The 21,300-nt window shown below is 42.4% G+C and overlaps 1 protein-coding gene across 1 annotated transcript in view; it reads left to right on the top strand.

The window, feature by feature from the left end:
- Positions 1–21,300, top strand: part of Ikzf3 (IKAROS family zinc finger 3) — an 83,532-nt gene that overhangs the window by 13,382 nt on the left and 48,850 nt on the right. Inside the window, exons 2-3 of the mRNA XM_013117634.3 lie at positions 11,184–11,237; positions 12,761–12,862. Of these exons, the coding sequence (XP_012973088.1) occupies positions 11,184–11,237; positions 12,761–12,862 (156 nt within the window). The remainder of the gene's footprint in view (positions 1–11,183; positions 11,238–12,760; positions 12,863–21,300) is intronic.

Below are 21,300 nucleotides of genomic sequence, written 5' to 3'. Positions count from 1 at the left end.
ATTATGTCTCCTAGGCCGACCTTGAACTGGCAATGTAGTTCTTCTGACTATTCCTCTCAAATACTAGGATTATAGACATGTGCCACCATGCCTAGCCAGTACACTTTAAAGTATGCTCTTACAATGACACCAGGCATTTTACAGTTATAAAATAGAATTCTCAGTTTGAATACTGGGCTCAGCCATTTAAGCATAAAAATTTCCCTTTAAGTGGCATTGACATGAAATGTCCATTAGTCCATTTTTTCATATACACTCCTTGGTGACATGTGGCATCCAAGGAAATTAGTAAGAGCTATAGTGAAATAGAAATACATACATTCTTATGGATTACAACTTTAGGGTGACTAACTTTTCAAGGAAAGCTGGACTAGACATTAGGTTTGTTGTCTTAATGGTAACTGTCAGCAATTCTTCTGTGGCCCGTAGTGTAATCTAGGGGAAAACTGAATGCTTTATATGAAAGGGTAGGGTAGGAAGAACAGCTACACTGGCTGTATCTCATTTGTTTTTCTTAAACATGAAGACTGGATATTTCTTATTCTTTTACCTTAGTCCCAGGAATCAGGAGAGAAGAATTTCATGATGGGAAGGATTACTCTAGCTTTAAGGCGGCCCTTTTTCTTTTTCCCTGTGTCTCAGGCTGCAATTCTGCACAGCTAGTCACCTGAGGCGTTTGAAGATTAACAGGACCTGAAAATCTTTGCTCACATGGCTTTGAAGTTTGTAACCCACAGGGGGAGCCTTTAAGGGCATGGATTAAGGTCCCCAAAACAACAGTGGCACCCACTGTGTTGACTAGGCTGGCCTCGAACTCAGAGACCCACAGGTCCTCTGGAGGCAGGGATTAGAGATGAGCTCCACCATGCCTAGCTACCGTGTCTGAATCTTGTCTGTAAAATGGGGACAGTTGAAAATGCCATTGCACCCATGCCTCAACAGTGCTATACAATAAAAAGAAATCTCACTGCCCGACTGGGCTCAATGTTTGATGCCACCTTTCTTGTAGGATCAGGTGCCAACAAAAATGGTTTCATGTTGCCGGGTGGTGGCGCACACCTTTAATCCCAGTGCTTGGGAGGCAGAGACAGGTTAATCTCTCAATTCAAGGCCAGCCTGGTCTACAAAGTGAGTTCCCAGACAGCCAGAGTTTCATAGGGAAATTGTCTTGAAAAACAAACAAACAAACAAAAGGTTTCATAAGAAAATACTCACTGTGGCATCTGAGCAATGACTTACCCTGTATATCCCCCCAAACTGAACCAGGACCTGAAGTGGGCATTTCAAGAAATCTGTCTAGATGTGTTTAAGGAAGAACACTAAAAACAAACAGCTATGAAAACCTCAATATTGTTGGTTCACCTTTATGTCTGATAGTATTAAACCCAGGTCCTCTGCAAGAGCAGTCTGTGCACTTTATCGTTGAGTCATCTCTCCAGGACTCTCAAGTGTTCTTAGTTGAGTGATAATTATTTAATACTATCAGACATAAAGGTGAATTTTATAACCATCCGAGTTAACTATGCTCACAAAATTTTGTTGCAAATGTGGGTTTTGGGTTTAGGTTATAGTAACTTGGGTAAAGAGTTGAATGCTCAGATATAAGTTTTGATATCTCAGCCAGACTCCTGTCATTCCTAGGTTTAAATTTTATTTTTAATCTGTCACCTTCATTTTGTAGCTCATAAAATACAGAAACTGTTATCTTAAAAATTCTTCAAGTCAAGTGGTGGTGGCACACGAGTGTAATCCCAGCACTTGGGAGGCAGAGGCAGGCAGATCTCTGCTAGTTCAAGGACAGACTCCAAAGTCACAGAGAAACCCTGTCTTGAAAAAATTTTTTTTCAAACATGAAAATTTTGGTGTCATCTTTGACAGTGAAAAGGAAATTGTCATCTTTTGGACTGGGTATATAGCTTGGCAGTGAGTATTTACCTAGTGTGTGTGAGACATTAGATAAAATCCCCAATATTGCAAAGATGAAATAAAATGGGGGAAATGTTATGAAATTGTCGTGTCTCGGAATGGGACGATGGCCTGTCTTCAGGACTCAGAAGGAAACCTTGAAATTGCTAATGCAGCCATGAATCACTAACAAGAGTAAACTGCTATGGGAAGCAACAAAAGAAACATCCTTCAATGCTACTACCTAGTGTATTCATCAACTGCCCCAGTAATAGACTGGTACTGACCTTTGTAAGATTTGCTATTTAAGCGAAAACACCATTCAGGACTGGAGAGATGGCTCAGTGACTGAGTTCATACAGCTCTGCCAGAGGGCCAGAGTTTGGTTCCCAGCACCCGCATAGAATGACTCACAACCTCCTATAACTGCAACCCACATAGAATGGCTCACAACCTTCATACCTCCACCTCCAGGGAAGCCAACACCCTATTCTAGACTCTTTGGCCACCTATGCTTGCTTACACCTCTGAGCGTGTACACTCTTGATTGCATGCCTGTTTGCACACACGCATGCTCACTCTTGAGTTCTTGAGTATGCACGTGTGCGCGCGCATGTGCACACACACACAGACCTTTTCTCGTTAACTTTCCGTCCAAACATTTTAAAGCAGTATTGCCTGCCTACACATTTAAAACACCACAGTAGGTCCCATCAAATGGAAACTTTTCATGGGGCTTTATTTTAAAAAATGTAGAGAAATTACAAAATGATTATTAAAGTTTTTTGCTGAATTTCAAAATACCTAAAACGTTTCTGACCTTCAGTTGAGAATTCCTTTGTCACCTACTGTATTTTAATGTACTGCATGGTCTTTTGGGACCTTTAAATTTATGGAGGGAATGTACATCAGCGTATTGTCTCTGTACTTATTTGCTTCTTTACTTTTCGTGTGTGTGTGTGTGTGTGTGTGTTTGTGTGTGCGTAAGTCAGAGACAACTTGCAGGGGTTAACGTTCACTCCTGTGTCTCAGGGCTTGAACTTAGGTTGTGAGGCTTGGTAACAAGTACCTTTACCTTCTGCACCCCTCCTGTGGGGAAAACATCTCTGTAGCCTGGTTTAGGCTGTTCAATGTCTCTTTGAAGTTACTAATGCTAAGATAGTTGAAGATCTCCCATTTCTCTTTGGAGCTATACTCAGTTGCCCCTGGTGCTGTTTATAGTGCACACGCTGCATTTGAAAAAGTGTTGAAACCAATTTAAATGTCATTGTCAGAAAGTTTAAAAGGTTCTGGGACCAGGACTCTGCCTTTAGACCACCAAACCCAAAGCAGCTTTGTTGTATGTAACTAAAAGATGTTGCCACAAGACGGTTGCTCACTGAGCTTTGAACTGGCTTTTCCTTCTTTGTTTCCTTTAAGAATCCTCTCAGTGTGCAGTTGAAACTTTCACAGCTAGCTTTTTTTTCAATTAAAGAAAAAAACAACATCAAACTCACAGAAAAGTTGCAGTATAGTGCAAAAAAAACCAAACCAAACCAAACAAACAAACAAGCAAAAAACAACGAAAAAAACCCTTTTTTTTCTGGAAAATTTGAGCATAAGTTTCTGACTTGATCCGTATCACTTTGAACACTTTAAAGTTTGTACCCTGTCTCCGGTATAACCACAATACAGCCATCGAAACCAGGAAATGTGAACATTGATAAATTACTACCAATTAATCCTCTGCCCCATCAGTGTTCTGATTGTGTCTGTAACACTTTCCCACAAGAGGATTCACTCCGGAGCACACGGTGTTCCTTGTCACATCTCTTGTGCTCCAGAACAGTTCCGCAAGCTGTCAAGACGTTGACGCTTTGGGGAGCATGAGCCAGTTCCTTCGTAAACCCTCCTTCACGTTAGGTTGATTCCCTTACGGCATGATTCATGCTCTGTAGTTTGACAGGAGTACCACAATGGTCAGCCTGTGCTCTGGTCATTATTGGGGTGCACACACAGACGATGATCAAATGTGACTTCAGTTATGCTCCTGTTGACGAGGCTTTGCCATGTACATGCTCTGGTCATTATTGGGGTGCACACACAGATGATGATCAAATGTGACTTCAGTTATACTCCTGTCGACGAGGCTTTGCCATGCATATCTAGCCTCTCACCTTTATAAGTCGTAAGTATTGAAAAAAGAACTGGGGGGGGGGAGGTTGGAGAGATGGCTCACCTGTTGCTCTTCCAGAGGACCTGAATTCAGTTCCCAGAACACTTCAGGTGGCTTCTATCCACCTATAACTCTAGTTCTGAGAATTAGACACCCTCTTCTGGCCCCCTTTGACCTCCCCACACACAGGGAGCCCACTAACACAGATACATACGCATGAATAAAACTTAGTCATAAGTTCTTTGAAACAATACAAGTTTATCATCAGATTTACTTGTTTAACTTTTTAAAAGATGTATTTATGTTATTTTACATGTATGTATGTTTTGCCTGCATAAATATATGTGCACAACTTGCATGCCTGAGCCTCAGGAGGTCAGAAGAAGGCATTGGGCCTAATTGAACTGGAGTTACAGATGGTTGTGAGTGCTTGGAACTGAAAATGGGCTGTCTACAGGAACAAGTGCTCTCAGCCACGGAACGATCTCTCCAGCCCCTTTGTCAGATTTTCAACAGGTTACAATCCAATACTGTTTATTTCAATGCTTACTCAAGCCGATTTACCAAGTGAAAAATCTTTAATGATGACTTCTGTGTCTGAAAATATTCTCCTTGTTGTCTTTGGGCACCAAAAAAAAAGTTCCCAGCCCACCTTGCTTGTTATCAGCTATTTCTCTGAGCAGCCTGGTTCCTTCAAAGGGACAATGATGTTTGGAAGTTTCTATCTGGAGGCTGGGAGCTGTTTGTGCTTCGGTTCCCAGATGATATTGGCCAAGGAGGCCCATACTTATTTATAGGTCCTTATGGGAGTTCTGTATCTCTTTAGATACAGCAGGAGCCAAGGGCTCATGCCTATGCCTTCAGTCCCGACACACCTGGTTTGCATATTCTGTACCAATGCATTCCTTTAGAGGATAGACCCAGGGCCTTGTATATGTGAGGCAAGCCCTTTACCACTGAGTTTATCCCTGTCATGGATGATTTCTGTTAAATATTGCCGAGACCTATTGAAAGGGTTTTAAAGGTTCAAGGGAAACAGGTTTTTGTTTGTTTGTTTGTTTGCATTTGGTCACCAAATCAAAGGTTATCTTGCTGTATTTAACTAGAAGATGTTCATTCTATGAGACAGTTGCTTATGAAGCCTTTGGACTAGCTGTGTGCCCCGAGGGCCCCCCCAATCTTCAGTGTGCAGGTGAACGGTTCCCAGCTGAGAATGACCGAGAACTCTTGATCCCCCCTGCCTCTGCCTCATGCCAAACTACCATGTTTTTTTAATCTTTCAAATTCATGTGCTTCTTATGCCTTAGATTTTGTTGCTAGCATCTAATGGCTGATATTGAACTTTCTCAATTAGGATAGAATGTAAAAAGAGTGATTGTAGTTTTCAAACCAAAAACTGGAGCAAGCTTGATTACTGTCTATATTATAGACTATGAAACCAGTATTTTTGTGTAAATTATTACCATGAACACAAAAGCAGATTTAAAATTTCCAGCTGTAGGGGAAATACTGAACAATTATACTCAGAGGAAACAAATTACAGATTGTGGATAAAATGTAATATTAAAAAACCTACCACCTTTCCAGGCAGTGGTGGCACATGCCTTTAATCCCAGTACTGGGGAGGCAGAGGCAAGGGGGATCTGTGTGAGTTTGAGGGCAGTTCCAGGACAGCCAGGGCTACACAGAGAAACCCTGTCTTGAAAAACAAAAGCAAACCAAAAGAAAACCTACCACCTGAAAGGCATTAGAAACAACCGGTTTTATGGTGTTTGTTTTGTTTTGCCTTAAAAGAAGGCTCCATTTTAAACATTAGAATTACTAAAGTTTGAATACAAAATCTACAGTCTTACTTAGTTAAAACAAACAAGGACAACAGCAAAACAAACAAACAAACAAAACCACAAGCAACCAGAAATAGTGGTGGGAATCCTGGGATGGAGAAAGCCAGAAGGGAAATATGAATACTCTGGTTGATTCTTGAAATAAGGAGTGTGTGTGTGTGTGTGTGTGTGTTTATATTTACCTGATCTGAAGTTTAAATATGAGACTTGTGTTTCTTCGGAGTGACCAATTAATGCAGGTACCCTTGGAACGATAAAAATTCTATGGTGCCTTTGGTCATTCTGGTTGCTGTTTATCACAGGACAGACAGAACATGAGCTTTAACCCAAATAAGTCAACTTTGTAAAGTGAAAAACAACCACAATTAACCGCCCCCAATTCCTATATGTTTCTGAGAAATGTAAGAGAATTTAGAATTTCTGCATTATGAATTACTGTTCATAATGTCCAGAATACAACACAAAGAAGCAAGGAAATTTGATACTTCCTTCAGAGAAAGGAAAGCCAGTGATAATTGACCCCAAATGATATAGATATTGGAACTAGAGCAAGAATCTAGTACAGCTGTAAATATGCTCCAAGATGTAAAAGAAAATACACACACAGTGAATTAACAAGTGGGAAATGTTAACAAAGAAGCTATAACAAAAACGAAAATTCTAGAATTAAAAGTTTCAATATCTAAAACTCAAGGAACTTTTTGGATGGGTTCTACAGCAAATTAAGATGATGAAAGAGTTAGCAAATGGGATGAGATGGTGAGTGTCTGAAATCCCAGCACCAGGATGGTGGAGGTGGGAGGATGGTGAAGTCAAGGCTGGCCTAAACTACATAACAAGTTTCAGGCCAACTTGGGCTACAGAGTCACAGCCTCCCCTCCCCACAGACACACAGACACACAGATGCACAAACAGAGACACACAGACACAGACACACACACAGACACACAGACACACACACACACACACACTCGCTGTGAATGTTAGAGGTAAAGACACTAGTTTGAGAAAGACCAGTCTCTGGGGAGGTGTGAGAACTTGGAAAAGGTCTAACACTCGTGTAACTGGTCATAGAAGAAAAACAGAACGAGCAGAAAAGGTATATGGAGAGTTACCAGCTGAGAATGTTTCAACTTTGTAGAGGAGTTCATGTGGGAAAATGCAAATAAAAATCACATTGCTGAAAGCCAAGGTAAAGAGGAAACAATCGTGAAAACTCTGAAAAAAGAACACACGATAAACAGAGCAAGAATACACCTCTGATTTCTCATCAGAAACTAGGATCTAGAATTCAGTGCGATACTTAAGGGACAGAAGAAAACAACACTGTCAACCGAAGATTCTTTTGTTTTTGTTTTTGGTCCAAGCTGGTCTGGAACTCACTATATAGCCCAAGATTCAAACTCATGCCAATCCTCTTGTTTTGTCCTCCAAAGCACTGAGATAACGGGTGTGTCCCTGTGCCTGGCTCAATCCAGAAATATATATTTGAGACAGAGTCTCACTATGTTGGCTTGACTGACCTGGAACTCCTTATATAGGCCACATCAGCCTTGAATTCAGGGATTTTCATATTGCTGCCTCCCAAGTGCTGGGATTAATGGTGACATCCTCATAATCATAATTCTGTGTCTAATATGATTTCTTTTAAAAATGTTTTAATTGCTTTTATTTTATGTGTATAGATGTTTTGCCTACATTTATGTCCCTGTTCCACCTGTATTCCTGGTTCATAGGAAGGCCAGGAGAGGTTGTTGAATGTCCTAGAACTGGAGTTACAGATGGTTGTGAGCGGCTGTGTGGGAGCTGGGAATTGAACCCAGGTCCTCTGGAGGAGCAGCCAGTGCTCTTTACTGCTGAGCCCTCTCTCCAACCTCCTAATAAAATATCTTATAAGCTTCAAAGAAAAGTAAAGACACAGTAAAATAAATGAAAGAGAAATTGTCCCCATATAGTTACATAAATGTTAGCTGAAGTTCTTTAGGCTATAGGCAGTTGACATCAGACAAGAACCAGACATTCATGAAAAAAAAAAGAAAAGAAAAGCACCAGAAACGCTAAAGCCAAAGTAAAATTTCCTCTTAACTTCTGTAAAATAAAACATGACTATCCACAGTAAAAATTAAGAATGCTGTCTCCTTGACTTTGTGATATATTTAGATGTAACACATGACAACTAGTGTAAAGGTTGCAGAGTGGAAAAAAAAAACGCTGTGTATTGGTGTAATCGTAATGGAGCAGACTGTGGAAAACTGACGGCGTGTAGTGTGGCCTCAAGATAGGCAGAAACAAACAGATAAATAACAGTACTTGGAGAATTTAAGAATCTTCTTTCAGCAACTGGACAGCTAACAAGATGGAAGTAAATCCATGGAAGATGTGGGTGACACTGTTACTTTGATCTCATTGACTTTAGATGGAAATCTGTGGGTTGTCTCAATTAAAAAAATTGCAATGATAAGCTCAATGGTGCTGCAAGCATGTATTCAACACTGGAGAAACTGAGGCAGGAGACTCGAGTCTGAAACCATCTTGGACTATATGGCGAGACTCTGTCTCAAAAAACAAAACCAGCCAAAATTCTGGCAAAGTTAAAATATGGGTGAGGATTGGGGCAACAGGAAGAATGCATATTTTGCTGATAGCACAACCACTTTTGAACAAGTTCTGGCAGTTTCTGTTAAAACTAAACATATACCTACTCCACGACCCAGTAATTCAACACCTGGATATTTACTTAAGATATGAACTCATGGCCACTGAAAGGTTTTTTACAAGGATCGTCATACCTCAGTCTACTCATGTGAAAAACAAACACATCCCAGCTGAGGGACAGTCTCTAAAATACCTGCTTGTATTATGAAACCATCAAGGTCACCCAAACAAGGAAAGCCTGAGACACTAACCTACCAAGAAGAGCCTAAGGGGACATGATGACTAAACTAATGCAGGCATTGGATGGAAGTGAAAGATATCTGAAAATTAATATAATAAATAGATATCTGAACATGAGTTATAATAGCTATCCTGCACTAACAATAAGGTGTTAATAGAAGAGGCTCAATATGGAATGTGTGGGAGCCCTCTGTACTCACCTTCATAATTTTCGTATAAATTTAAGACTATCTTAAAATTTAAGCTTATTATTTAAAATGTTTAAAGGTCTGATTTATATTATGTGTATGAGTGTTTTATCTGTATGTGCGTGTGTTTACACCACACACGTGCCTATTGCCCTCAGAGTTCAGAAGAGGGCATCATATTCCCTGGGATTAGAGTTACGGTCAATTTGTGAGTGCTGGAGTTTGAACCCGGGTCCTCTGCAAGAGCAGTGCGTGCTCTTAACTGCTGAGAGATCTCTCCAGCCTCAAGTCTACTCTTTGCAGAAAACAGCATAGTAGTTTTGTTTAAAGTACACACTTTTAATCCCAGGAGGTAGAAGCAGATGGCTCTCTATGAGTTCAAGCTTAGACTGGTCTATGTAGTGGGTTCCAAGTCAGTCAGAGCTACATAGTAAGGCTCAAACAAACAACAATGAAACTAGAAACAGTTTAAATATTTCTCAAGAGTAGATGAGTAATAGGCTTATATAGTGGGATATTACTTAATTAAAATAATGAACTACTTAGAAGCACCACTGAATGCATGGATCCCAAAAGATTATGTTAAAAGAAACCTTGGACAAAAGACTCTGCATCATATGATTGTAATGTTTCATCTTCACAAAGTTCTAGAATAGGCTAAAGTGGCTACAATGAAAACAGTGTCTAGAGTGTGTGAGTCAGGACTGCCTAGGAAGAGGCTCCAGGGAAAACCCATCTGGGATGGTGGAAACACTCTATCTCTTATCCCTCTCTTCTCTCTCTCTTCCCTCCCCTCTCCTCTTCTCCCATTTCTCATCTTCCTTCCCATCCCTTCCCCATGGAGTCTCATTACATAGCCCAGGCTGGCTTCAAACCCTCAGACTCATGAGTCCTGGGATTTATGGACATGAACACCTGCATCTGGATATTGATAGGAATTTGCATTGCTCAGGCATATATGCTTTTGAAAAATTATTAAAAGACAAATTTGAAATAAAAGCATTTCCCTGCATATAAATTTTACCTTAAAATCTAATATAGAATTTTGGTATTGCTTATGATGTTAAAGGGATGAAATATACTGATATCTCTAACTTTTTTGGAAACTTATCTGAATTGATGAGTGAATAGAAAAACTAATGGGAGAGTGGTGTGTGATTAAATAAAACTAGTATCTAGTTGTAACAAGTCTTTTTCTGTCCTGCTAGCTCCTAAATAATGACATGGAGACTTATTAACCGTGAAAACTCTGCTTTAGCTTAGGCTTGCTTCTAACTAGCTCTTATGACTTGAATTAACCCACTTCTATTAAACTATGTGCTGTCACATGTCACATGGCTCGGGCTTTACTTCTCCTCCTTCTTGTCCTGCTTCCTCTCCCTCTCCACCGGCATCTCTCCCTACACCTAGATTCATCTCCTCGTCTTCTCTCTCTGCCCAGAAGTCCAACCTAACCTCTTCCTGCCTAGCTTTTGGCCATTCAGCTCTTTATTAAACCAGTCAGAAGGTGCCTCAGCAAAGACACATCTTCACAGTGTACAAAAAGATTGTTCCACAACATCTAGTATCACAAAATTGTAGAATTCAGTTGGCGATTCTACAATTTCTTTTTATAAACCTTTTATTTTTAACCATGTATATATGCGTGTGTGTATATATACATGTGAGTTCTGATACCCTCAGAGGCCAGAAGAGGGTGTTGAATCCCCCAGAGCTGTAGTTAGAGTGGGCTATGAGCCACCTGATGTGGGTGCTGGAAACTGAACTGAGGTCCTCTGCAAGAGCAGTGTGTGCCCTTAATCACTGAACCATTCTCTAGCCCCATTGTTAGTTCTGCAGCCCTTTCCAGGCTAGATCTTGTTATGTAGGCCGTACTGGGCTCGCACTCACAGCATCAAATATAGGAACAGATTAAAGGTGTGTGCCATCATGCCCCGAGTAACCCGCTTTTTCTCATTTTCTTGGTATAAGTGGGTCTCTGAAGAATGAAAGGTCTGAGTGACAATGCTGCCTGGATAACTCCTTCCATTCTCCCTCCAGTCCCATTAGGGGGAGCATGGAGGAAACGTAGCTCTGCCCAGAAAGAAGAATTCTCCTGCTAGGCTTTACGGAGTCAGTGTCCTCATTTAACTCAGAACACTCAGATCCTGTTGAAATGTGTCCTGTGTAGCTCATATCTATACCCTTTCTTTTTAGATACACAACAAAATGTGGAGCTGAAAGGAGCTGAGGAGCAGCCTCTGCCCACAGGTAATGCCGGGACTTTGCCATAGAAGCACACTTTTAACCAAAAGCACCAAAGAAAGAGGAGTGCTCTTATCTGGTTACTGTAGAAATGCAATGGGAAATCAATACAGTTCATTTTGCTGGTAAAATACCTCCTCCACTAACATCATAAAAATATGACAGGGGGTGAGGATAACTCAGTGATATAACTCACAAGGACCTGAATTTGGACCCCCAACACTACATAAAAGCCAAGGGTGGCAGCATGTACCTGTAACCCCAGCACTGATGGACAGAGACAGGTCAATGAGAGACCCTGTCTCAAAAAAAGTGGTGACAATAAAGGAAGGCACCTGAAATGACCTCTGGCCTCCATACGTGTAGGCATACACACACACACACACACACACACACACACACACACACACACACACACACACACACGTTCTTTAGCACCAGAGTCAAATTACATTCCCGCTAATGTTGATCATTGGATTTTTGTTTACTTGATTTTTTTTTAACTAAGCGATTTTGGTAAAGATAATAACTTGAATTTTCATGGTTTAAGCTTCACTTTGGATCAGTTGTCAGCAACCATTTCTGAAAAAGGGCCAGAAATCTATCATATAATCTCTTCCCCAGATCCTTTGTTGTTGTTTTTAATAACCCTTGAAAATTTTGAAACTATCCTTACACCTGGACCTGTACAGAGCAGGTATGATCAGGCCAAAGTTTGCTGACTCCTGCTCTAGCTTCATCAGGGGGAATTTGACTGACTTCAGGCCAGCATAGACTATATAGTGATTTTGAAGCTACCCTGGGCTACAGAGAGAGATCTCGTTTTTTTTGTTTTGTTTTGTTTCGAGACAGGGTTTCTCTGTAGCTTTGGAGCCTGTCCTAGAACTCACTCTGTAGACCAGGCTGGCCTTGAATTCACAGAGATCCACCTGTGTCTGCCTCCTGAATGCTCGGACTAAAGGCGTGTGCTACCACCACTGCCTGGCTGAGATCCCCATTTTTAAAGCACCAAGAAATGAAATGAAGGAAGGAACTGGGTTCCATTACATTTTGCATAGAATCACACTTACTATATAAACAGAAAGAGAAAATAGGTTCGGTATGCAGAAGTTTCTAGGTTTCCTTTTAGGAAAGCATTTCTCTTGTAGTAGGTTACATGAATGTGTTCAGGCTGAATGAATACATTAATACTTGTTGGGCATGAACAGCGATGTTGTGAGCTACGCAAATGAACAAAGAACAGCTGTGTAGATGGAGCATGAGCTGGTTATAGGGCAGGTGAGCGCAGAACTCACAAGAATTGTAGCCGGCAGAAGGATGCATGAGTATCATCCACAGTTCTAAGCTTTGAGAGTTTCCACATCCACTCCCCGGGATGAGGGAAGTGGGTACTGTTTATCAGTACTGGATGTTGAGCCTGCACATTAGTGGGGCACACTGGCTGTCACAGATGTGCTGTGGGACTCGATGCAGAGTTATACAAATCCCTTCAAGTGGACTTCGTCCTTAAAACTCCCTTTGTCTTTCAGGAAGCCCGGAAGCCTTGAGTGACTACAGTTTAAGCAAACCTCATGAGGCAGAAAATGTGGACAGTACAGAAGCCCCAACCAATGAAGACGAAGATGCAGGAGGTAAACCATGCTGTGCAGCAAAAGCTTCATGGTTCCAGATATAGTTAAGGTTGAGTGTGAAGAGGACCTTGACAGAGGAAATGTGTATCTGTGGGTTTAGTGAAAATCAACTCAGATTACTTCATTTAATATATATCTGTGTTTAATAGTTTGTTGCAAGATGAAACTAATATTGGGGTGGGGGAGATGACTCAGGAGTTAAGTAGCCCTAGGTTGCTTTTCCAAAACCCATGTCAGTGGCTCTGTCACCAGTTTCTCCAGGTGACCTTCTGGCCTCCATGGGCACTTGCACACACATATACACATACAGTCACAACACACAAACACACACACACGTTTATTACACCAATATGTTGAAATTTTAAGATGCACATTCATTGTTCATACTATATTAACTTTACTTTAAGACTAGTTATTTTCCAGGTTTGGTGGAACATGTCTATGATTGTATCTCTTGTGTAGCTGAGTCAGTAGGATCATGAATTTAGGGCCATTCTGAACTACATAGCCAAAGCAAAATATTCAGGCCCTGTCTCAAACAACAGAAAATGAAAGATGTTTGTTTTATCGTTTTCCATTATAAAAATAGCACACTTTCATAGTTTGGAGCATTTTTTCAACAGTCAGTTCTCTAAAAAAAATAACTAGGCAGCTAAGAATTCAATTCCTTTTAAACATTTTACTCATTATTACTATTGGGGGCAGAGGTGTGTGTGAAGGAAGACGGCCTGTAGGAGTCTTTTCTATTACTATTGGGGGCAGAGGTGTGTGTGAAGGAAGACAGCCTGTAGGAGTCCTTTCCCCACCATCAGATTCAGGGTACCAGGCTTGGTCTCAGCCACCTTTATCTTTTGAGCCAGCTTACTGGCCCCTATTTCTTTTACCTTCTTTTTTTTCTTTGAATGTCCTGGAACTTTCTCTGTAGAGCAGGCTGACCTCCAACTCAGAGATCCACCTGCCTCTGCCTCCAAGTACTGGGATTAAAGGCACACACCAGCACTGCTGGGCTACTTCCTGCAATCTTGATGCCCTGGCATTAGGGGTCTTACAGACCCAGGGAGAGACTGCCCTTCTCAGGGTTAGGCAATTCTGAGAGAGTATAATGGTCTTGACTGGGAGGTATATCAGCTGTTTTATCTGGAATGTTCCCCTTGGCATTTATAAGGTGAGTTACATAGACTGCTTCAAGTTAAGCAGGCTCCTATCCAATGTTCCAGGCTGGTGGTTACCTCAAGATAACCAGTGATTGTTCCATAGTGAGCTGTGGGTCCTGTATCAGTTAACACCTGTCTGACCACTGTGCAACATCTGGAAAGTAAAGTTCTAGAGGGTTTTGCTCAGGGTAGAGTGTGTGTATTTATCACATGCAAGGTCCTGGGTTCGATCCCCAGTCCTAGAAAGAAAAAAAAGAGTCAAAATACTTCTCCTAAATAAACCCATAATCCATTCTACTAAAGGTTCTTCAGCAAGATGATGGCATTGAATTACAAAATAAGGCCACTCGGTTCACATTCTACCCCTGGTTTCACTTCTGGGTCTTGTTCTCCCAGACCTGGACTGCTTCTTGATATCCCAAGTGCGTGTGCATGCTTGCATTTGCGTGGGAAGGCTGTGTGTGCAGAAGAACATGGTGAATGGAGGCTGAGGCCAACACTGAGTGTGGTTATTGATTGCGCCCCACCTTCTATGTTGAGGCGTGTTCTCCCACTGAACTCAGAGCTTGCAAATTTGCTAGTCAGGCTTGTCAGTCTTCTGGAGAGATCCCTGTCTCTGCCCCCTGATACGAGGATTACAGCTGGGCTCCCATTTCCACCTGCCATTTTCATGGGTGCTGGGGGTTTGAACTTAGGGTCCTATTGCTTGTGCAGCAGATGCTTTGGTCACTGCTCCTTGTCCCCCAGCCCCTGTCCAGATACATCCTAGATGGTGTTTTGTTCCCATGTAATTTTTTTCCCTTTAAGGACAGCTTGGAACCTAATATCCAAAACTCAGGCCAGATGCAATCTGAGCTTGGTCTAGCTTCAAGACCTGGTCCAGTACATTCTTCCATCTACATTTTAACCATTGCAATAGCAGCCAAAAGGCTATAACATCGTACTCCTTGTCTTCCTAGTTTGCATTTCCTGGGGCATCCTGTGAATCAGCTCCTTGGGAGTTGGGCCCATTGGTAGATTTACCTTTAGACGCTCACCAGGACACCACTGCTGTGGCTCCCTACCATGGTAACAACATGGCCACTGAGGAACCAAAGTTCCCATATTCGATGCTTCCCTTTCGGTTTTTTTTTTCTCTTTACAAGTTATGCGCTTCTAGGAGCTTCTGGGGTGTCAGACAGACAAACTGGCAACCAAAGACCACTCTGGTGTTAATTCCCAGAGTTTGGACAAACACCATGGGTTAAGTTTTCCATCTTGTAAGGCTACCCCTACTTCAGACATCAGCCACAATACAGAGACCTGAACAGCCTGGACAGATGCACAGACATCACCTTACTTACTGCTAATGGCTTATTATAAAGTATTTGACTCAGAAGCAGTCAAATGGAAGAGAGCACAGGACAAGGCATAGGAGGAAGCTTTCTCCAGGCGTGCCTCCTGCCCAGGGCCTTCCAGTGTGCCCAGCCCGGAAGCTCTCATCCCCAGAGCAGACGTTCTCAAGCTCACTGTCCAAGATCTTATTTGGATCTGCAGTTCTTCATGGACTTTCCCAGAGGCCAGTAGGTGAGGTTGAAAGTTCTCACTGGTTCCTCTGTAGTCTGAGGTACCTTGGGTCCCAACCTAAGTCCCCTCATTAGCATAAATTCATGAATATTGAAAGGGTTTGTTGTGAACCACAACATACAGTTATCACTAAGAAAACACAGGAGTTTCAGGAGTTGTGTGCCTAGAAGAAAGAACAGGAACCAAAGGTCAAATACAGCTTTGCACTGTACTACAGTCTAGAAGGTTCATGGAAGTAGAAATCAAGAAGAAATTTTTTCAAAAAAAAAAAAGACAAGAAAAGCACTCTTAGGCTTTGTGTGTGAACATTGAAACTTAGCACTATATGCTTGTTTAAAATCTCACATGTTATGACAATAATTAAGATGACAAATCTCACCACTGTTGCTTTATAAACATCACTCAGATCTCATCTAAAAATATCTTTAGAGGTTTTCCCAATAACATTTTAACACAATGTTGCATTTTATTCTGTGATGACACCCATCACAGATAACTCTCAACTTTTATTTGTTAATTGTCTTTCCCCTTCCACCTTTTATTGACTGGCATTTAGGACACCTTTTTCGCTACTAGGTACCTCACCCATAGCCGATGTGCAATCAACGTTTGTTGTATGACTAAATGAACGTCCCGGGTTAATTCTGCCTCCGTATGTCTGCGTATTTTTCCGAAGAAAAGGATTTTCTTCTCAGGTTTTTTTTCTGTTGCCTGAGTGTTCAAGAACAGAACTTGAGTTCTTCGTCTAATAATTCTGAGATTCAAATCACAGTCTTAGCTCATATTCCTGATCTGCCGAGCTATACATTAATTTGTGCCAGTTTTTAACCACAGAGTCAGAAAACACTGCCGTGCAGGATGTGGTCATAAGTGCTGAGGGAAGGCACATGGTGTCTCTGATTCGGCAACTTCTCGACGGTGACATCCATCGAGTCACGTTCAGGAGGAGATACAGCAGTGGCGGCTGTGCCCACATTTCTAGGTTAGGGCTCTTGAGTTCTGGTGGTCATCACATTGTTTGTGTTTGGGTAACAGCAATCTCTCTCTATACAGCAACTAGCCTGGGAATTGATAGTCATGTTAGAATTTCCTTTGGGTTTAGACAAAGCTGAGTTAATACTCCAATATAAGCACGAAAACGTAATATCATGCAACAATAAAAATTTAAACCATAACACACACCTGTAATCCCAGTACTTGCAAGGCAGAGGCAGGAGGATCTTTGTGACTTTGAAGCTAGCCTGGGATAATAGAGAGTTCCAGGCCAGCCTGGGCTACACAGAGATTTCCAGGCTAGCCTGGGATAATAGAGAGACTTTGTCTCAAACATAAAAAAAAACAAAATAACCCACCCAAATGCTGTAAAGTTCTCTTAGAAAGAAGTTAATAGAACTGGGATGTGGTGGCGCACGCCTTTAGTCCCAACACTTGGGAGGCAGAGGCAGGCAGATCTCAGTGAGTTCGAGGCCAGCCTGGTCTACAAAGTGAGTTCCAGGACAGCTGTTATACAGAGAAACTCTGTCTCGAATCCCCCATACCCCCCCAGAAAAGAAAGAAAGACAAGAAAGAAAAAAGTTACTAGGATAACATCAATGTTGAAAGATTATTCCATTTGTTCATGATTAACTTTCAAACTGACTAATAGACGATTAATGTCAATACTGTGAGTAATTTGCTTTTGAAAAAAGGTGGTTACCAGGGCACACTGCTTTAAAAAAGAAGATAATGGGTACATTCAAATTATACATGCCGAATTTCTGAAATGGAAAGAGAACATTACCTGGGAATGGTGACACAGGCCTGCAGTTCTGTAATTTAAGAGGTGCAGGCAGGAAGATCAAGGCTAGCCTAGATAGTTTTTCTCAAATTCACTGTCTTCAGCAGTAGCAGCATCAGTGTGGTCTTAAAACTGAGGTTTTTGGAATATGTTTAATTAGTAATTGTTTATATGCCTAATTTATATGTAACTACTTTGCATATATGACGAAGTTTAACCCATTGCATCATAAACTTAAAAAAAAAAAGAGGCCTATGTGCTGTAGGAATGGCTCAGTGGTTAAGATCACTGGCTGCTCTTCCAGAGGACCCAGGTTCCATTTCCAGCACCCACATGGTGACTCACAACTGTCTGTAACTCTTGTTCCAGAGATCCATGGCCACCTTTGGCCTCCAAGGGCACCAGGCATGCAGGTGATACACAGATGTACATTTGGGCAAAACACTCATACTCAGACACGATTTTTTAAAAAGAAGCCTAGTTGCCAAATTTACATTTTTTTGAGATAATGTCTCACTGTGTACTCCTGGGTGCCCTAAAATTCACTGTGTAGACCAGACTGGCCTTGACGCACACAGATCCACCCACCTCTGCCTCCTGAGTGCTGGAATGAAAGGTGTACGCACCACTGCGCCCAGCAGTTCATGTCCCTGTGAGATAGTGTGTCCCAACCAAAGTGAACAGAACAAAGAATGAGAAGGTTCAGGCTTGTTTCTGCAGCACAGTCATTGCTAAATAAGAATAATTGTTATTTATCTCTTCTTGATATCTAGTTGCAACTGTCATCAGACTAATCTTGAGCAGTAGAAACAGCCCTGTCCAGCATCCCATGAATGTATCTTAGCCAGATCTCTCAACACAAAAGACATAGGGGTCTTCCTTTTGGATCTGAAATGCTAGTAAGATATGGTGATGAGACAGGGTCATGGTGGATGTACTTAGTTAAGATGAGGTCACACTGGGTAAGTGTGGCCCTGACTCCAATTGCTGGCAAGGTCACAGTGGGTTGGTGTGGCCTTAACTCCAATGGCTGTTGAGGTCACAGTGTGTTAGTGTGACCCTCCAATAGGTGGGTTAATGTAACCCTACCTCCAATGGCTGTTGAGGTCACAGTGGATTAGTGTGACCCTAACTCCAGTAGCTGGAGTCTTTGTAAGAGGAGAGGAAGTCACATGGAGAAGAAAGTCATGTGACAGTAAGTAGAGATTCGAGTTGTGTTGCTACAAGCAAGGAATACCAAGGATTGCCAGAGCCTTTGGAGGGACCATGCTCCTTCCAACACCTTCAGATCTCTGAAGGAGTAGATTTCTGCTGCAATTTGGAATGAAAGCCCTGGGAAGAGGACTCAGAAACATAAATGGGCGAGTGGGGCAGGGTGAATGCTGGTGTGACAGGTGCTGACACCACCTTTACAGTTTGCATAGGTAGCTGCTCCAGAAAAAATGACTACTGTGCATACAAAGAACTGTATTAGTCAGCTTTCCATTGCTGTAACAAAAATACTGAGAAAAACAAAAGTATCTGGGTGGTGGTGGCACATGCCTTTAGCCCCAGTACTCAAGAGGCAGAGGCAGGTGGATCTCTATGAGTTTGAGGCCAGCCTGGTCTAGAGAGTGATTTCCAGGACAGACAACACTTTGTATATGTATTATGGCCCCCAGTTGAGTGTTTTTTTTTTCGAGACAGGGTTTCTCTGTGGCTTTGGAGGCTGTCCTGGAACTCGCTCAGTAGACCAGGCTGGTCTCGAACTCACAGAGATCCGCCTGCCTCTGCCTCCTGAGTGCTGGGATTAAAGGCATGCGCCACCAATGCCCGGCCCAGTTGAGTGTTTTTAAGGGATTCCTGGGTGTGCAAATGAACTGGTCTCTGCTTCTTGTGCCTTCTCGCAGGCTCTTTTGCTTTGTCCTATTCCAATGTTGATTTCTGTTTTCTCTTGTTAGATCATTTTACTACCCCTCGAAAGCCTGTTTGTGCTCTAATGAGAGAGGGGAAAGGAGTGGATCTGGATGAGAAGGGAGGAACTGGGAAGAGTAGAGGGAGGAGAAACTGTAATCAGGACATGCTATGTGTGACCTTTAAAAGTCTATTTTCAATAGAAGGGAAAAAGGAGAAAAGGAAAGGAAAACTAGAGAGCGGGAAGGTAGCAGAAGTGGGAGGGCCAAGAGGTCAGGGCCAGTCTTGACAACCAAATGATTTCCAAGCATTCTGGCCTGCACAGGACCCTGTCTCTAAAAACAAAAGCGAATGATAAGTGCAAGTTCTGGGGTCTCAGCCCCCGCTGCTTTGTCCCATCACTTTGAGCCCATGGCAACATAATCATGGTGGAGCCTGCAGTAGAACAAAGCTGTTCATTTTACCGCAGTCAAGAACCAAAAAGAGAGAGGGGACCCCAGAAAACCCTTCAAGGACTCCCCAGTGACCTACTTCCTCCAACTAGGCCAGTAATGCTGACAGGTTAGCAACTAAGCATTAGCTCCAGGTCTTTGGGGGACATTGTGGTTCCTAATCATAACAATGACTGATAGAGACTGTAAAAAAAAAAAACGAGGGGCCAGAAGACAAGAAATGCAGGACATTTCTAACTTAGTCTCCCTAAATTTCCAAAGATGGAAAAATAATTCTATTGCTAAATGCACCTAGAATCACAGCCTCCTAATATGCACACTCATGGCAGATGCCTTCCGTTCCTGAGCGGGAAGTGATGGAGTTGAGAACCCAGCTTCAGATGAGAAAGAACTGGGGCTCTGTCTTGTGTTTTCCTCACTAGCACCACATTCTTTCTGCAGACTCCCCAACCCCTCAAGGTCTCATCTCTACACCCTCCCACCCCGGGCATGACCATGTCAAACGCGATCCCGTTCTAACCCCAGTCTCCAGAGACTTTAGTTTGTGGGAGTCAGTTTTTTCCTTTCACTGATGGGATCCTGAGGATTGAACTCAGGTCGCCAGGCTTGGCAGCAAGCCCCCTTGCCTTCTGAGCCATCTTTCTGGCCCTCAGTGTGTATATTTAGGTCTTGCCTGGTTCCAAGAGAAAACTTGCATTTGATACTTGGTTGGCAGGCCTTAAATGGTCTCTATGGTGACACCTTGAGCAGACTAGTTTAAAATAAAGATGGGAACCTAGAAAGTTTGTTAGGAAAACACACACCCACTCTCTCTCTCTCTCTCTCTCTCTCTCTCTCTCTCTCTCTCTCTCTCTCTCTCTCTCTCTCTCTTCTTCCTTAGAAAACAGCTCCAAGCCTCCGTTAGTTTTCCATAGCATAGTTTCTTGTTTGGGATGGGGGTGGGAGATATTGGAACCGGAATCTCATTGTAGTTCAGGTCAGCCTATAACTTACAATGTAACAAGTTGGCCTTGTACTTGTGGCAATCCTCCTGTCTCAGGCTCCTGAGTGCTGAGATAACAGGCCTATGTCATACACATCTGATATCCATGCCATAGTCCTGGTCCTTTTTGATACCTACAATCGTCTGGTACTTATAACAAACATTAACACAAGTGACTGGTGCTGCCAAAGGCAGAAAAAACCAAGCTACGTTTTGCAGCTCATGGGTGCTAATTATGCTGCGTGTAGATGTGTGGGAGGGGTGGCTGGAGCCGCTGGAGAGACCCAGTTAGCCTCGCCTCTGTCTGCCATGGTTTAGCTCAGCGCACTCAAAGTGCTTCGAGAGGAAGTGCCATGTTTTATCAAAATATTACATCTCTTGCGCCCAGAGCAAGGCCCGCCGCTCATGGGATGCAGGAGTTATCTCACAACATCAGCAGTGCGCCATCACCGAGGCTCTCTTTCTGTACGTGTTGTGATCGCCGAGAGCCACAGCCCCCACTGTCGACTTGGGGCTGTGTCAGTGCTGAGACCAAGATGTCTTTCCTTGTGTCTTCTCAACAACAACAAAAAAAGCATCGCTGGGTTTTCTTTCTTTTTTAGGCAACCCACGAA

Source organism: Mesocricetus auratus, unplaced genomic scaffold (assembly GCF_017639785.1).
Source record: "Mesocricetus auratus isolate SY011 unplaced genomic scaffold, BCM_Maur_2.0 Super-Scaffold_100007, whole genome shotgun sequence".
Taxonomy (NCBI): domain Eukaryota; kingdom Metazoa; phylum Chordata; class Mammalia; order Rodentia; family Cricetidae; genus Mesocricetus; species Mesocricetus auratus.
Note: the sequence above shows the minus strand (reverse complement) of the source record. Positions and strands in the feature narration are given on the sequence as shown.